The sequence below is a fragment of the Furipterus horrens genome, unplaced genomic scaffold, assembly GCF_987537825.1.
Source record: "Furipterus horrens unplaced genomic scaffold, mFurHor1.1.pri manual_scaffold_10, whole genome shotgun sequence".
Lineage (NCBI taxonomy): Eukaryota > Metazoa > Chordata > Mammalia > Chiroptera > Furipteridae > Furipterus > Furipterus horrens.
In genome coordinates, this window is record NW_028327180.1 from 39,622,184 (window position 1) to 39,637,780 (window position 15,597).

Sequence of the window (15,597 nt, forward strand, 5' to 3'; positions counted from 1 at the left end):
TTTGAACCCTGACTGGTATGACTCAGTGGGTTGGGTGTGGTCCCACAAACTGAAAAGTTTCTTGTTGGATCCCTGGTCAGGACACAGGCCTGGGTTGTGTGCCAGGTCCCTGCCTGGGGGCATGTGAGAGGCAGTCAATTGATGTTTCTCTTACACATCAATGTTTCTCACCCTCTCTTTCTCCCTCCCTTCCCCTCTCTCTTAAATTAATAAAATCTTTTTTAAAATAGATAAAAGCACATTAAAAATTCTATCTTTTGGTTATTAACTGTTTTAACAACAGCTTTATTAAGATAGGTCTACATACCATACAATTTGGCCTTTTAAAATGTACCATTTAGTAGTTTTTAGTATATTTGCTATGTACTAAACTACCGCCTCTATGTAATTCCAGAACATTTTCATCACCCAAAACATAAACCCTGTCCCCATTAGTAGTCACGCCCCATTCTCATCCTCCAGCCCTTGTCAACTGGTAATGCACTTTCTGTCTCTGTGGATTTTCTGGACATTTCACATAAATTGAATCACATCCAATTGGCCTTTCGTGTCTGGCTTCTCTCACTGAGCCTCGTGTTTCCATTCATGCTGTAATCTGTGTCAGAGCTTGCTGCTTTTTCGTGGCTGAGTAATGTTCCAGTGTATGGATGAACCACGTGTTGTTTATCCACTCTTCCATTGATGGGCATTTGGGTTGTTACCAGAAAATGATTTTTTTTACTTGAATTGTAAAGTTATGTATATATCTAGATTTTAAAGACTAGATGAACTTTGGAAAAATATTATAAATTGTCCTTTCTGGTGAAGAATTTCAGGGGAGGCAGTTAGTAAGAATATATGTATATATAATAATTCAAACATTACTGTAAGATTAACACTAGAAAATTGGTCTACTGCTCCTCTCTGTGCTGATCCTTGTTCTGCTTCCCCCTAACCAGTCCCCCAAAGTGGTGTCTCCATTTTCCCTCATTCTCTTAAACACCTTGCTTGAGCACTTACGATGTGTGGCTTGGTTGGTTGGAGCATTGTCCTGTACACTAAAAGGTTGAGGGTTCTGCCCTGACTGGTGTGGCTCAGTGGACTGAGCACCAGCCTGCGAACCAAAGGGTCACTGGTTTGATTCCCAGTCAGGGCACATGCCTGGGTAGCAGGCCAGGTCCCCAGTTGGGGGCACATGAGAGGCAACCACACATTGATGTTTCTCTCCCAGTCTTTCTCCCTCCCTTCCCCTCTTGCTAAAAATAAAATAAATAAAATCTTTAAAAAAAAAAAAAAAAGGTTGAGGGTTTGTTCCCTGGTCAGGATACATACCTAAGTTGTAGGTTCAATCCCTGGTCAGGGCGCACATGTGGGAGGCAACCAACTGATGTTTCTCTCTCACATCGATGTCTCTCTCTCTTTCTCTCTCTTTAACATCAGTAAACATATCCTCTGGTAAGGATTAAAAAAAAAAAAGAAAAAGAAAAAAGCCCTGGCCAATGTGGCTCAGTTGGTTGGACATTGCCCCACAAAGCAAAAGACCACCTGTTTGATTTCCAGTTAGGGCACATGCCTAGTTTGCGGGTTCTGTCCCCCACTGGGGTGCATGCCAGAGGCAGCCAATTGATGTTTCTCTCTCACATCGATGTTTCTTTTCCCCTCTTCCTTCCCCTTCTCTAAAAACATAAATAAATAAATATTTTTTTAAAAAGAACTGCTTAAGGCACTGCAAACTCAGCAGTGAACAAAACAGGAACCCACAGCATAGTTGGGAAGGCAGTTAGTAAGGCAATAGAGGCTACTGTGTGCATGGATATGCAGCACTCACTTGAGCTTGAACTGTGAGGAAAGGCTTCCTGGGAAGGAGATACCTGTGTTGGGTATTAAAGGATTAGTAGGAGTTCAGCAACTGAACTAGAGGCCAATGGAGGTGTTCTAGCAGGAATAACTTGGGTGAAGGTGTGAAGATGAGAAGCCTTTGTGATTTAGCAAATGTAAGCACAAGGTGTGTACAATGGAAAATGAGCAGAGACCTTGAATACAAAGGTTAGGGCAATAGAGAGCCATAGAAGATTCTAGAGCAGGGGAGACATTTGGTCAGCACAGCAGGAGGTTTGGGGGTGGGAAAGATCATAGTTCGGCAGGAGGCTAGGAGTAAGGAGGCCACTAAAGGGTCAGGATCTGGGAAAGAGCACCCACTCGTGTCCCCCAGCACCCACAGGCCCCAAAGGGCAGAGAGCTGGGAGAGGAGCATGGGCACCCTTGGCGGCTGTGGGGCTGGGTTTTGGTGAAAGAAACAGATCTGGATGGCAGCTCCACATAGGCCCCAAGTGGTAGGGAGCCCTTTGTACATATGAGTCATTGTCATCAGTACAGTTATCATCCCCCTTATTAGATGAGGAGATGGAGGCCCAGAGAGGTGAAGCCACTTGCCCAAAGATACACAGCCGTGAGTGAGTGGTGAAGCCAAGGTCTGCCCCTCTTAATCATCGTGGTATGTGGCTTTGAGTTTAGACTTGGAGCCTGGCACAGGGGCCTTTGCCTGCCTGGCTGGGGTTTTCCAACAGTCAGTTTTTGGAAGTAGAGTTGCTGGGTCAAGGAGCGTGCAGGTTAAATTGTAATTGGCCCTGCCGGGAGTTTTCCAGAAAGGCTGGGCTGTTTCCATACCCTCAGGGAACAAGCAGAAATGACCAACCGCACTCTCCCAGCCTCATCTCTGGCTCAGCCCTTCTGGAACTGTCCAAAGATGGGCTTCAGAGACAAGGCATGGTTGGCTAGCCCTTACTTCTCCCCAGGTGCCATGAGGAACAGGAAGGAGGCTGACCCTGCACCCTGAACACCCGTCACCTCCTCTCTGAGGCAGGTATGTGTGTATTCTACCACAGAGGACAGTGACTGAGCCCCACCCAGGCCTTTCCGAAGATCCGGGAAGGAGGCCTTGGCACCAACAAGAGTCACAACCAGATAATCATGAACATCCTCTGAGGCTGGTGAGGACAGCAAGGGAGTCTATTTCTCTCCTGTCTCCCCACCCACAAGCCCTCCTGACCTTGGGGTCCCCAAGTCACATTGCTGTCCTCCTAGCACTGAATTCAGGGGTACAACATCCCTAGAGCAGCTTCCAGCTGGCCCTCACAGTCCTCTCTTGGACAGCCCTGGAAACACCAGCCATGTTTGGGCATGTGGGTGAGCCCACCCAGCCCTGGTTGGCTCCCTCCCTTCTTGCCACGAAACCATCTGAGACCAATAAAAGGAACCTGCCCGTTTGGCCTGGGCACTTTCTCTTACCCAGGGTCTAAAGAGGGGGCACAGAACTCAGCCAGTCATGGATTTCTGCCTCAAAAACTATGAGATAAATGTATTTTATTTAGTATGCGAAGTGTGGGGATATTTGTTATACAGCAGTTGATAGCTAATATGGTCATACAGTCAGTAAGTCTGGTTCCCAAGCTCATGTTCTTTCAAAGTTGGCATGTTTCAACCCTGGTATAATCCTCTTCCACTCCAGTACTTTCTAGCTGAAGGTCCTGTACTGTCACCAGATTCCTTCACAGCCTTCTGTTCTCTCCCACTCCACCCTCCAGGGTATCTGACATCAGCCCTCCTCTCTCTGTCCTCTCCACCCCTCAACACACACACACAGCTTTCATTTGGCATGCAAGTCTAGGAAGCACAGAGAGTCCCAAACAAGATGGATCCAAAGAGGCCCACTCCAAGACCTATCATAATTAAAGTGCCGAAGTTTAAAGATAAAGAGAGAATCTTAAAAGCAGCAAGAGAAAATAAGTTATTATTACCTACAGGGGAGTTCCCATGAGATTCAGCTGATTTTTCAAAAGAAACTTTGCAGGCTAGAAGGGATTGGCAAGAAGTATTCAAAATCATGAAAAGCAGGAACCTACACCCAAGATTGCTCTACCCAGAAAAACTATCATTTAGAATCGAAGGGCAAGTGAAGAGCTTTCCAGGCAAAATAAAAATAAAAATAAAAAACCAAAGGAGTTCATTATCACCAAACCATTATTATATGAAATGTTAAAGGGACTTATTTAAGAAAAAGAATAACAATAAAATGGCAATAATAAATACGTATTTATCAACAACTGAATCTAAAGAACAAACTAAGCAAATAAGAACAGAGTCAGAATCATGGATACGGACAGCATTTTGATGGTTGCCAGATGGGAGGGGGGCTTGGGGGATGGGTGAAGAGGTGAGGGGATTGAGATGTACAAATAGGTAGTCACAGAATAGCCACGGGGTTGTAGAGTACAGTATAGGGAATGGAGTAGCCGAAGAACATACACATGACCAATGGACATGAACAGCAATGGGGGGATTGCCTGAGGGAGTAGGGGGGTGGTGCTTGGTGGAGGAAGCAAAGGGGAAAATCAGGACAACTGTAGTAGCATAATCAATAAAATATAAATTAAAAAAGAAAAATATTTATTGAGCACTTACTGTGTGCCCAGCTCTGTTTTAGGCACTGAGGCTACAGAAGGTGAAGAAAGAGTTCCCACTCATAAAGGTGACATTCTGGTTGGAACATTGGGGATAATACAGTAAACATATCTAAATATAATAATGAAATGTAAACAAAATGAATGGATACTAGAGATGGTGATGATGATGATGGAAATAAAGCAGGGTAAGACACTTCTGAGGGGGTTCCTTCAGGAGGTGTGTTTACTACCTGTTTCTCCCTATATGAGTTATCTAGTGCTACGCAACAGATTATTCTGTTAGCAGCTTAAAACCACAGGAATCTGCCATGGTTTAGCGGGGTGTCTCACAGCTGTAACTGAGATGTCAGCCAGGGCTGGGGTCTCCGCTGAAGGCCTGAGAAGGACAAGGTCTGCTTCCAAGCTCTCCCATGCGGTTATTGACAATTCAGCCATGTATGAGGCCTCTTGGCCAGAGGTTGCCCCAGCTCCCTGCCTATGCACCTCTCCATCAGCTGGCTTTATATATAAGATGAGCACAGGAGCAGTCTCCTGGAAGTGACAACTTTGCCATGTCTGCTGATTAGAAGCAAGACTCAGGACCCAGCCACATGCAAGAGGAGGGGATTGGATTGCGCATGGGTATAACCACCAGGAGGCTGGGGTCATTCGGCACTACCTAAGCATCTACCTGCCAGACTCCCCTCCCCTGGTCCACAATGAGCTTTGCAAGGATAGGTGTCATGTTGATGAGTATGTCCCCAGCTCCTAAGACCATCCAGACACTTGGTAGATGTTCAGTAAGTGTTTGTAACCTGACTAAGTGGGTGTCTCCCCATCCACAGATGGGGAATCGAGGCCCAGGGGGGCCCTTGGTTCTGACTGCGCTCTGCCACCCTCCCCAGTCCTGCACACTGGTAGTGTTCCGTTAATTCTTCTTTTCCCTTCAGACTTTTACACTTCTTTCTCCCACCCCATGATCTGGGAGCAGTTTTGTTCTTGGCCCCCACTTTCCTTGTGAGGGTTCCTAGAACCAAGCAAGCAAAGGGACAGCAACACATATGGGGTCTGTCATGTGTGGAGACTCTCCTGGGCTTCAGCCTGCTCCTCCTCTCCCACCCTTCCCTCTCCCCACCCTGGAACAACCCCCACACTTGCTGTCTGGAGGCTACCCTTCCCCCATCACTGCTGACAGTCCTCTTTTCCCATGAGCTGCATGGTTGTCATCTGGTCCTCGGGAGCTGTCGGGCCTCATCCAGAATCTCCATCAACTCCCACAGGGACTGCCTTGCTGCTGGAGCACATCAGAGGGACTAGGGTAGGGGTGGCCGCCCCTCCCTCTGGAGCCCACTCCTGCCTGAGCCTGGGCTTCACAAAGGAGATGAGGGGCTGCTGTCACCATGGGCCAGGCACTAAACCAAACTCCCTCTACACCAGAGCTCACTGCCCACTCCCTCAGGCACACGCTCCTTTTTGCCCCCATTTCACAGAGAAGAGGAGGCTCCAAGGGCTACTGCAGGGCAGAACCTGGGTTTGACACTGCAAGGCTCCAAGGCTACACCTTTGATCACCATGCTCCATTGTCGGGGAGTCTCCAGAGGCTGGGATATCCCTCCCCCATCAGGTTGGAGACTCATCACGACAGGGCTATGCCTCTCCCATCAGACTGGTTTCCTGGAAGTCAGAGCCATGTCTCCTCCATCCATCAGACTGGGTACTTCAAAGGGCAGGATGGGTGTATGTCTTCTTCATCAGGCCAGGGCCATGTAGCTCCCATCAGATTAGAAGCCCCAGAAGTCAGAGCCATGCCTCCCCCACCACACTGGGTACTTAAGAGGGTAGGATCACACCTCCCCTCTCAGACTGCGAGTATATTAAGGCATGCACATATGTCCTCCATCAGACTGGGGCTTCTGATGGCAAGCCATGTCTCTCCCATCAGGCTTTGTGTTAAGCAAGGGACGACTGTGTCTAGGAGGTGCTGAGGGCAGATTGTCGCCCTATCAGACTAGGAGCTCCCAAGGCGGGGCCATGCCTCCTCCATCAGATCAGCAGTGAGCCATCCCTGCCTTGTCCCCTCTGTCCTGGTGCTTTGGCTCCCATTCCCACTCCATATTTGGTGTTCCAGGGGGGCAGAGAGGCAGGCACAGCCCCCAGCCAGGATCCCCATTCAGCTCCGTCCTGAGTTCCCATCTACCCTAAGTATATATCGAGCACCTATTTGCTCTATGCACTGGACTATTACTCAGCCATGAAAAGGAGTGAAGCTCTGGCACTCAGTACAACATGGATGGTGCTCAGTGAGAGAAGCCAGGTGCAAAAAGCCTCACAGTGTGTGATTCCATTTATGTGAAATGCCCAGAACAGGCACATCCACAGAAACAAAAAGTGGATTCATGGTTGCCATGGGCTGGAGATTTGGAGAGAATTAAAAAATTAATTCTAATTAATTCGAGGGTGATAACATGTTCTGGAATTAGGTAGTGGTGAAGATTACACAATCTTCTGAACATTACTAAAACCCACTGAAATGTATACTTTTAAGTGGGTGAATTATATCTCACAAAAAAAAAAAAAAAAAAAATGCCCCAAACAGTGCCAGACAGTAGTAAGTGCTCAACAGAGGTTTGCTGTTATGCTCCCAGATCAAAGATGGGAGTACAGCTCAGATCACTACCCAAGGTCGGTGGGAGGAGCCCCTGTTGAACTGCCTGGGGGAAGTGCTGGGAGAAAGGGGGTCGCCTCAGCCCAGGACCCCAGACCACCTACCTCCTCACCTTTGTCCACACAGCGCCCCGCTCCAAGCATTGCTCCATGGCTCCCTCCTCTCCAATAAGAAAGCCAAAACTCCTGAGGTTATGTGGCTCTACAGGACACACCTCAAGGTCGCAGGGCCCCCACCCTGGCTCTCCTCCTGCCTACCTCCAGCTCCTTCCTGCATTCCCTCCCCACTCCTTGCCTTGCAGTGGAGGGGCAGCCCCAGGGGAAGCCTGCTCAAAAGCACAGGCAAGTCAAATGCCGTTTGATTCTGCCTCTGGGGCCTCTCATTGCTATTCCTGACACAAACTGTAATTAGAAGGGCTCTTTCAAATATTTATACCTCAGACTCCAACTATTTATCCGACAGGGCGAGGACTTGGATTTGATTAGATCTGTCATCAGCTCATCCCTGAGCCAAGCCCGGAATTACCTGGTTGCTGACAGAAAACAGGACTATTACCCGCCAGGGGTCCCCAGGGAGGCTGCCTTGCTGCTGATCAGAGTGGGCAGGGTGTGGGGGGGTTGCTGAATGAATGTGCTTCAAGAGGGAGGACTAGGTTCAACAGGTTTGTGTTGGGCGACACAGCCAAAGTGGGAAAGGGGGGACACAGAGAAGCAAGCCCCTGCTTTTTCTTGTCAGCTCTGGACCTCAGTTTTCCTACCTGGAAAATGGGGCTAGCAGTGGAGGGGAGATGGAGAACCACTGATTCCGTAAAGAGACTCTGGTGGGTCTCTAATGCCACCCCAAGTCAGGCTATGACGTTCAGGAAGAAAAGAGCTGCAGGGTGGCTCTGAGCAAGTCCTTTCCCACGCCATGCCTCAGTTTCCCCATCAGGAAACTCACTCCCCCTGGCAATCCTTCCTCTAGTTTTTCAGGGGTTTCCTATTAGAAGCCCCATTTTTCAAGCCAGGAAAGCCAGGTGCAGATGGCATAGGCATAGCCCAAACCCGCTGTTTTCAGGGGCAGCTCACAGTGCTGTCAGCTCTGACTTCTGTCTGGTCCTCCCTCCCCTCCAAGCCATAGGCACCTGCCCACAATGAGGGGCTGGGAGAAGGAAATCTGGGGTCCCATCCTTCCTGACCACCCCTCTCTTACTCCAATATTAAGGGAAATAAGCAAGTCCTCATATGGGGAAAGAAAAAATGTGTTTGCTCTGGAAGTGGCCAGAAGCTCCCTCTGCCTCTCTCACTCCCTCACAAACCTCTTAGCGTCCTCACCCCCAGACAGCTGCAGCTGTCAGTAGACAGCCTGGCCAGGCGAGACCCCTCTCATTTCTGTCCCCCTCCCTGCCTCCACCCCCAGAAGCCACAAAGGGACAGATGCTGAGGACCCTCGCCAGGCACAGATACCATCTTCTTTCCCCTGGCCAGCTGCCCCAACCCTCTTCCCCCATCCTACAATTAGTGCCCCTAGGGAGCGGGGTACAAGGAAGAGCCCTCTTGGGGGAGGGGAAGCCAGATCCCCGTCCCTTCCCTTGCCTTTCTTCAGCTGCGACAATATCGCTGCCAGTGACCTCTGCAACAATTTCCACACCCCCAATCTCCTGGTCAGTTTCGCCCCCAGACCCTGGTTCAATTTCAACCCTCAGTAATGGTCGCTCACCCCCTCTACTGGTCAATTTGCCCTGTCTCGTGGTCAAGTCCAGCCCCCCAACTCCCGGCCAATTTCCACCTCCCTCACTCTTCCCCACCCCGCCTCTGCACCTCTCACACTCCTGAAGGTCAGCTCCTGTTGGCTCTCTCCTCCCGCGCTCCTCACTCGCTCCTGCCAGCCTCGGCCCTCCGGGTCAGTGTCCAGCTGCCGCGGCCTCTGATCACCCTCCTTCCTCTGTGGGCACCGGGTCCCCTCCCTCCCCAGGATAGCCGAAGGTCTCAGTCACCTCCGAGGGGTACGCAGGCGGAGGGGCGTGAGTGGGGAAAGCCGCGGAGGGGAGGCGGAGAAGCCCTGACGCTGCTGCCCCGGACCCGGCCGGAGGCTGGTGGGGTTTGGGGCGTCCGCCTCGTGCCCCCTTCCCAAAGCCCCACCCCCACCCCCCGCCGCGCGCCGTGGTGGCGGGTAAAGTCTCTTCGAAAACGTGAAAGAGGATTGCAGGAGGTTTTATTTCCCTTTGTGCCAGTGGCTGGGGCCGGATCGCGGCGGCGGGGCTGGGGGCTGGAGGATTGCGGCTCCCCCCGGAGCGGAGGGGGCGCCACAAAGGATGCACCGCGTCGGGGTCGCGGCCCCGGCGGCTCAACTTCGGGCGGGGCGCCCGCGCCCCGGGGGAGCCCGCCCGCTGCCCTGAGAACCCAGGTGTCCGGACTGAGCGAGGGCTGGGGCGTACGCAGGCGGCGCTTTCCTCGACCCCTGGACCCCCGGAAGGGATCCCGGAGCTTCCCGGCGGCGGCTGGTGGTCGAGTTGCACGCGGAGACCTCGCTGCCCGCAGAAACTCCGCGCGCTTCCGCGGCTGCCCCTCGCCGCGGCCAGACGGCCTCGCGGACTGCGGTCGGGGCCCTGCGGGGCAACTCCTTCCCCCGCGGTCCTCTCAGAGCCGGGATAAGGTGGGCTTTTGCGCCTCTTCCCTTCTCTGTCTCCTCCTTTTCCTCCCTTTTTATCCCTTTCTGAGCCCAGCCAAAGGCACACCTGATCTTCCTCCTCCTCTTTCTCCTTCCCCTCCCTCTCCTCCTCCTCCTCTCTCTACCTTTCCTCTCCCTCCTTCCTGGGGGCTCTGCGGAGGAAGCGTGCCCGGAAGAGGGCATGTGGGTCTTCCTTTGACAGTAGCCAGGTGTGGGGTGACGCAGGCCCAAATGGCCAAGTGGCTACGGGACTACCTGAGCTTTGGCGGTCGGAGGCCGCCTCCGCAGCCACCCACTCCCGACTACACGGAAAGCGACATCCTGCGGGCTTACCTGGAGCAGAAGAATCTGGACTTCGAAGACCCTTATGAGGACGCAGACAGCCGCCTGGAGCCGGACCCCGCGGACCCAGGGGACTCCAAGTACGACTCTCCCAGGCATCGACTCATCAAGGTGGAGGCAGGTGACATGGCGGACATGGCCAGAGCCAAGGTCTTGCTGGGCAGTGCAGGGGCAGAGGTACGTGGTTAAGAGTGGGAAGATGGGTGGCCCCAGGAGACTGGATGGGGATGGCCAGGTCAAGCCCCTGGACTTTGGGGATCATGTTTAATGTGTGGCCCCAGGGACAGGTCAGGGTGCCAGCCAGACACTCCCCAGTCCTTTGCCTGCTGGGTGAAGGTTGATACCTGTCCCTTTTCAATGTACAGTACTGGTCACACCTACCTCTCTGACTGCCCTGCTTTGTCCTGTCCTCCTCTGCCAGTATTTCCTCTCCATTCTCCTTCCTTCAGCTTCCCTCCCTCTTGGCAGCTGGAGGGATCTTCCTAAAACAGATCTGAGCGATTCGCTCCCCTCTGGACACTAAAACATCCTTACCACTACTCTTTGAACTCCCTCTATTATTCCCATTTTAGAGCAGTGGAAACTGAGGATCACAGAAAAGAAGAGAAGCATTGTGCCTGAGGTCACATGGCTCTAGCTCTAGACCTGCCTCCAATGCCCATGCTTTTTATAGTATCTTTCTTAGAGGACCACTGCAAACCTTCAGGGGAGACAGGGGAGGATTTGGGGACGGTTTGGAGAGGCTGTGTTCGATTGCTGGCACGTAGAAAGGGAAGAGGAAGCAGAGATTCGGGCAACCTGGATCAAAACCTGGCTCTTACTAGCTCTGTGACCTTGAGCAAATCATTTACCATCTCTGTACCTTGGTTTCCTCCTCTGTGAGTTGGGGATAATGTGCTTACTGAGTGTTGATACAACTAATAAATATATGTAAAGCATTTCAAACAGTGCTGGCAGCTGATAAACATGAGAACTATTGAAGGAGGAAAGCGAGAGGGTCTATGTCAGGAAGGACCAGAACTGCATGAAGGAAGAGAGCAGGGGAAGCTGGCATCTGTCTGTAAAAATGTGGGGGTGGTAGAGGAGACTCCCAACAACCCCCCACCACACACACACACACACACACACACACACAAAGAGAACTACTGGGTGAGATTGTGTCAGATGACCCAGAGAGGGTAAGGCAGAGGGGGTATCCAGAGCCAGGCTTGGTCTCCCTCACTCTGTGCCCTTCCTCTCCTCTCCCCTAGTCAAAAGTTGACACGGAGTACTCCGACCCCTTTGATGCCCAGCCTCATCCGCCACCCCCAGATGATGGCTACATGGAACCCTATGATGCCCAGCGGGTGGTGAGTGGTGAGTGAGCAGGGCTTAAGGGAGGATTACACAGTCCCAGGTGGGAGTGGGATCTGACCAGTGCCCTTGGTCTCCCAGAACTGCCTTGCAGAGCAGTGCAGCTATATGACACTCCCTATGAGGAGCAGGATGGGGAGCCAGGAGACAGGCCTCTTTCAGGGCAGAAGCCTCAACAGAGCCGGCTGCCCCCAGAAGATGAACGGCCAGCAGATGAGTATGACCAACCCTGGGAGTGGAAGAAAGACCACATTTCCAAGGCATTTGCAGGTGCTTCTCCAACACAGGCTTGGACTTCTAAATGCCTATTTCCTTCGCTGATCCCAAGCCCTGTTTCAACTTACAAAGTAGACCCCAGTTATCAACCACTTGGTAGTTTGTTAATTCTTACTAAAGTGTGAATGATTGATAGTCATAAATTTTTCTTCCCAGAAGAAAGTGTCTTCCTTGGCAACAGAAACACCTTTTAGAGTGCAATAGGACCTACTCACTCTGCTCAGTATACTGCAGGGAAAGGCTTTGGTGTCAGACTAGATCTGGATTTGTGTCACTTAATTGGGCAAATCATTATATCTCCCTGAGTCTCAATTTCCTTACCTGTAAAATGGGGATCATTATGATACCTACCAAATGGATGCTTGGAAATTGAGTGCTATAAAATGCTCAAATTACATAGGAGTTGTTGGGGAGAGGGTAGCATTTCTTAGTAGCTGTCATCAGGTAGACTTGACTAAGTTTGGACAAGTCTCTCTGAGTCTCAGTTTCTTCTTCTATGACAGGAGTAACAATAAGGTCAGCTTTAAGAAATAAAATAGCTTGGACCAGGAAGAGTCGTGTGAACCCAACTTTTCCCTATAAGTTGTATGATTAGGAGGGGAATTTGGGCCATGTGCCTCAGTTTGTCTGTATATTGGGGGTTTCTAGTTCTATGATTTGTCTGGAATGGGGCAGTACTTCCAACCCACCACTTCAGTCACACCTACAGCTCTGATTTGTCACTCATGCAACTGTTCTGCCCATCTATGACACCTGACTTATGGATGATGACCTCCCCCCACTTTCTTCTGAAGGCCAGTTGGTTGGTCTTATACTAATTCTGCCCCAGCCATAAACCCACCCCTCCTTTTCTGGATTCCATTGATACCTCCTTCCTACTGAGATTCCACTGGCTTACCCCCACTCCGCCCCTCCCAGGTAGGTTGGACTTAAACCTTTACTCTCTAACCTTCCCCCTCCAGTGCAGTTTGACAGTCCAGAGTGGGAAAGGACCCCAGGCTCAGCCAAGGAGCTCCGGAGACCCCCACCTAGAAGCCCCCATCCCGCAGAGCGCGTGGACCCTGCCCTGCCCCTGGAGAAACAGCCGTGAGTGGGGAACTGAAGATGAAAGAGCTGGGTTGAATCTCTCCCAGCCCCATTCCAGCTACAGATTCCCCAGACTAGGAGGCGCTGGAGGAACTTAATTGATTAATTCATTCATTTCATTCATTTCTTCAAGTAATCTTCACTGGGCCCCAGCCCTTGCTGTGTGCCAGACCATCTAGTTAGGTGCAAAACAGAATCAGATGGAGTCTCAATTCCCTCTGGCATCAGATTCTGGGTTCAGATCCCTGCTCTGTATTCCCTGGCTGTATGACCTTGAGCAAGTCACTTAACTTCTCTGAACCTTGGGCTTAAAATCCCCAAGGTGGTACCTAGCTCAGACAGAGTAAAAGGGAAGTTCCTCCCTTCACTTGAGTGGAGCCTGAGAACAAAGAAGCAGAAATCATCCTCACTCCCAGGATAGGACTGGCATAGAACTGGGAAGAACAGGATTTTGATCAGGTTTCAACTTTGGACTGGGGTAAGGAGCACAAGCTGGAAGAGTTTGGGTCTTCTCTGAGTCCCTTGAGCCCAGGAGTCCTTGAGGAACTCCCTACGCCCCCAGGTCCTAGTCCTGTGGGTGTGTTTATTACAGTTATTCCCAAACCTTGTAGGTGGGCAATACAGACCTGGCTAATTAACACTGAAGTGCAGGAGGAAAAGTTAGTTCTCTTTAGTTTTCTATCAATACAAACAACCACGAAGTCCCTGATGCTCATCTGTCTCTGACACCTTGCTCACAACTACTACCTCCCTTTGAGTGTGTTAAAGAAAAATATTAAGTAAATAATGGTACAGGTGGGAGCGGATATAGACAGAGGCAATCTCATGAAAGTGATACACAAGTGATTCAAGTTGGGGAATTAGGGAGGGGGCTGAAATATCCAGCCTGGGGAGTCTAAGATCAGCATCAGGGGTAAGTGTTGACTTAGTGGGAGCAGCTGCACACTGACCTGGGCTCAGCTGCCTGCCTGAGGAAACCAGTCTCCTCTTGAGAAATTCAAGGTCTCTTTTTCTTTTGATTGCCTGGGGATCAAAATTCCTTTAACCAGCTGTGTCTGCACCAGAGCTCAGGGTGTGTTTGAAGGGGAATCACCCTTCCTGAGACATCTGCCCCCATACCCCAGGTGGTTTCATGGCCCTTTGAGCCGGGCAGATGCCGAGAACCTCCTCTTGCTCTGCAAGGAAGGCAGCTACCTTGTGCGGCTCAGTGAGACCAGCCCCCAAGACTGCTCCCTGTCCCTCAGGTGAGACCCCAGCCTCCTGGAGGGACAGAAGGTCACAGGACTGCATGCATCATGTTTTTGGGTTTATTCAGTGGGAGAAGAGGAATGTAGCTCCAGCAGCCAGTGGGCTGGGCTTTCAGGCCAATGGATGGGACTTATGGAACCTGTGAGTGGGGTTTCCAGGAAGACCACAGGCAAGGTTCCTACTGAGAATGAACTCCCTGTCATGGTAGGTATGCAAGAAGATGGGATGGATGCCATACAGTAGATCTAGGACTTGGGTGAGATGGGGAACCAGATGCCACTTTTCTTTGGACTCCCCCCAGTCCAAAAGTTAAAAAAGTATATTTATTTGTGTCTGTCCAGGGCCAGAATCTGAGTGGCCCTGCAGGCATTTGAGTTTGAGACCCTGGTTCTATGTCCTTCTCTGCCCAAGATTCTAAGTGCGTCTGATTATACAACACTTCTAAGATTCTACTAGGCATCTGAGTGTGAGATTCCTAAAAGGCCAAGATTGAAGAGGGCTTTGGAGGCAAGTTCAAATCCAGCCTCTAATACTTTCTAGCTGTGTGACTGTAGCAAAATTGCTCAACCTATGAGCCTTGGTTTCCTCATTTATGAAAGGAGGATAATAGCATCCACTTCGTGATACTATGGCAATGATTAAATAGAAAAAAATACATGAAAAAATGTTGAGAACCATGCTCCAGAAAAAGGAAGTACTTGGTTCATATTAATGACATTCATAAAATGATCCCCCAGGTTCCCCATCATTCCACCCACCAGAGACAGAGAGAAAGGAAAGGGACCTCAGACTGGGGGTTAACTAGTAGGGAGGCCAGGTGGGGTCGGTCAGAAGGTTTGGAGAGAAAGTGCAGTTTGCATTACAGGAGAGGAACTGTCCCCTGGCAGGACCTCCAGCCTGCCTTGACAGGGGACAAGCATAGAAGGCATTTCTGCTGTGTGGAGCAAGCCAAACTTGGTACCAACTGGCTGTTTACCAGAAATATTTGGAGCTACAAGCCCCCTCTTCCTAGGGGCCATGAGGGGTGGCTTCAGGGGTAGAGAGCATGCTGGGGTCTGTCTGGAGTGCTGAAGGTCGCCTGTGACGTCATTCCCCAGAAGCAGCCAGGGCTTTCTGCATCTGAAGTTTGCACGGACCGGAGAGAACCAGTTGGTGCTGGGTCAGCACAGCGGCCCCTTTGCCAGTGTGCCCGAGCTGGTGCTCCATTACAGCTCACGCCCACTGCCTGTGCAGGGTGCTGAGCACCTGGCCCTGCTGTACCCAGTGGTCACCCAGAGTCCCTGCCCTGGAGCCTCTGCCCCCTGCCCTGCTCCATGAGACTGAGATTCACTGGCTGCAAACGCTGGAGGTCTTTCAAGTCCTGGAGAAGGCCCGAGGGAAAGACTTCCTACCCTTCCAGGCCCTGGGTCTTCATCAGGGCTGCCCTCTCAGCCCCCTTCTGGGATCTAGGGTCTGAAAGTCCTCCTCTGGCCTGGAAAATAAATGTTATTGTGTATTTCAAGTGTTCTTTCTGAGAGGCCGGGGCCCCAACCCCTGGGAAGGATGAAAAAGACCAAC

At 51.0% G+C, this 15,597-nt stretch overlaps 1 protein-coding gene across 5 annotated transcripts; it reads left to right on the plus strand.

Annotated features, from left to right (window-relative positions):
* The first annotated feature begins 8,887 nt into the window (after positions 1 to 8,887).
* Positions 8,888 to 15,535, plus strand: SHD (Src homology 2 domain containing transforming protein D). 5 transcript variants are annotated; one of them, XM_090289367.1, is made up of 7 exons: positions 8,888 to 8,967; positions 9,507 to 10,254; positions 11,328 to 11,433; positions 11,512 to 11,700; positions 12,669 to 12,792; positions 13,917 to 14,036; positions 15,138 to 15,535. In XM_090289367.1, the coding sequence occupies exons 2-7, from the start codon at positions 9,967 to 9,969 to the stop codon at positions 15,355 to 15,357; spliced, it is 1,047 nt and encodes a 348-aa protein (XP_090145493.1). In that variant the 5' UTR covers positions 8,888 to 8,967; positions 9,507 to 9,966; the 3' UTR covers positions 15,358 to 15,535. The 5 variants fall into 5 exon arrangements, with proteins under 5 accessions (XP_090145493.1, XP_090145491.1, XP_090145490.1 ...); XM_090289366.1 differs by having other exon boundaries at positions 8,890 to 9,070; XM_090289365.1 differs by lacking the exon at positions 15,138 to 15,535 and adding an exon at positions 14,382 to 14,440 and having other exon boundaries at positions 8,888 to 10,254.
* Positions 15,536 to 15,597: the final 62 nt, after the last annotated feature.

What these genes read in the sequence shown, in the direction of transcription:
- SHD (XM_090289367.1), top strand. Translation starts at nt 9,967, where the DNA reads ATGGCCAAGTGGCTACGGGACTACCTGAGCTTTGGCGGTCGGAGGCCG. An exon ending in CATTTCCAAGGCATTTGCAG is followed by an intron (nt 11,701 to 12,668) that starts GTGCTTCTCCAA and finishes TTCCCCCTCCAG; the next exon opens with TGCAGTTTGACAGTCCAGAG. An exon ending in CTGCCCCTGGAGAAACAGCC is followed by an intron (nt 12,793 to 13,916) that starts GTGAGTGGGGAA and finishes CCCATACCCCAG; the next exon opens with GTGGTTTCATGGCCCTTTGA.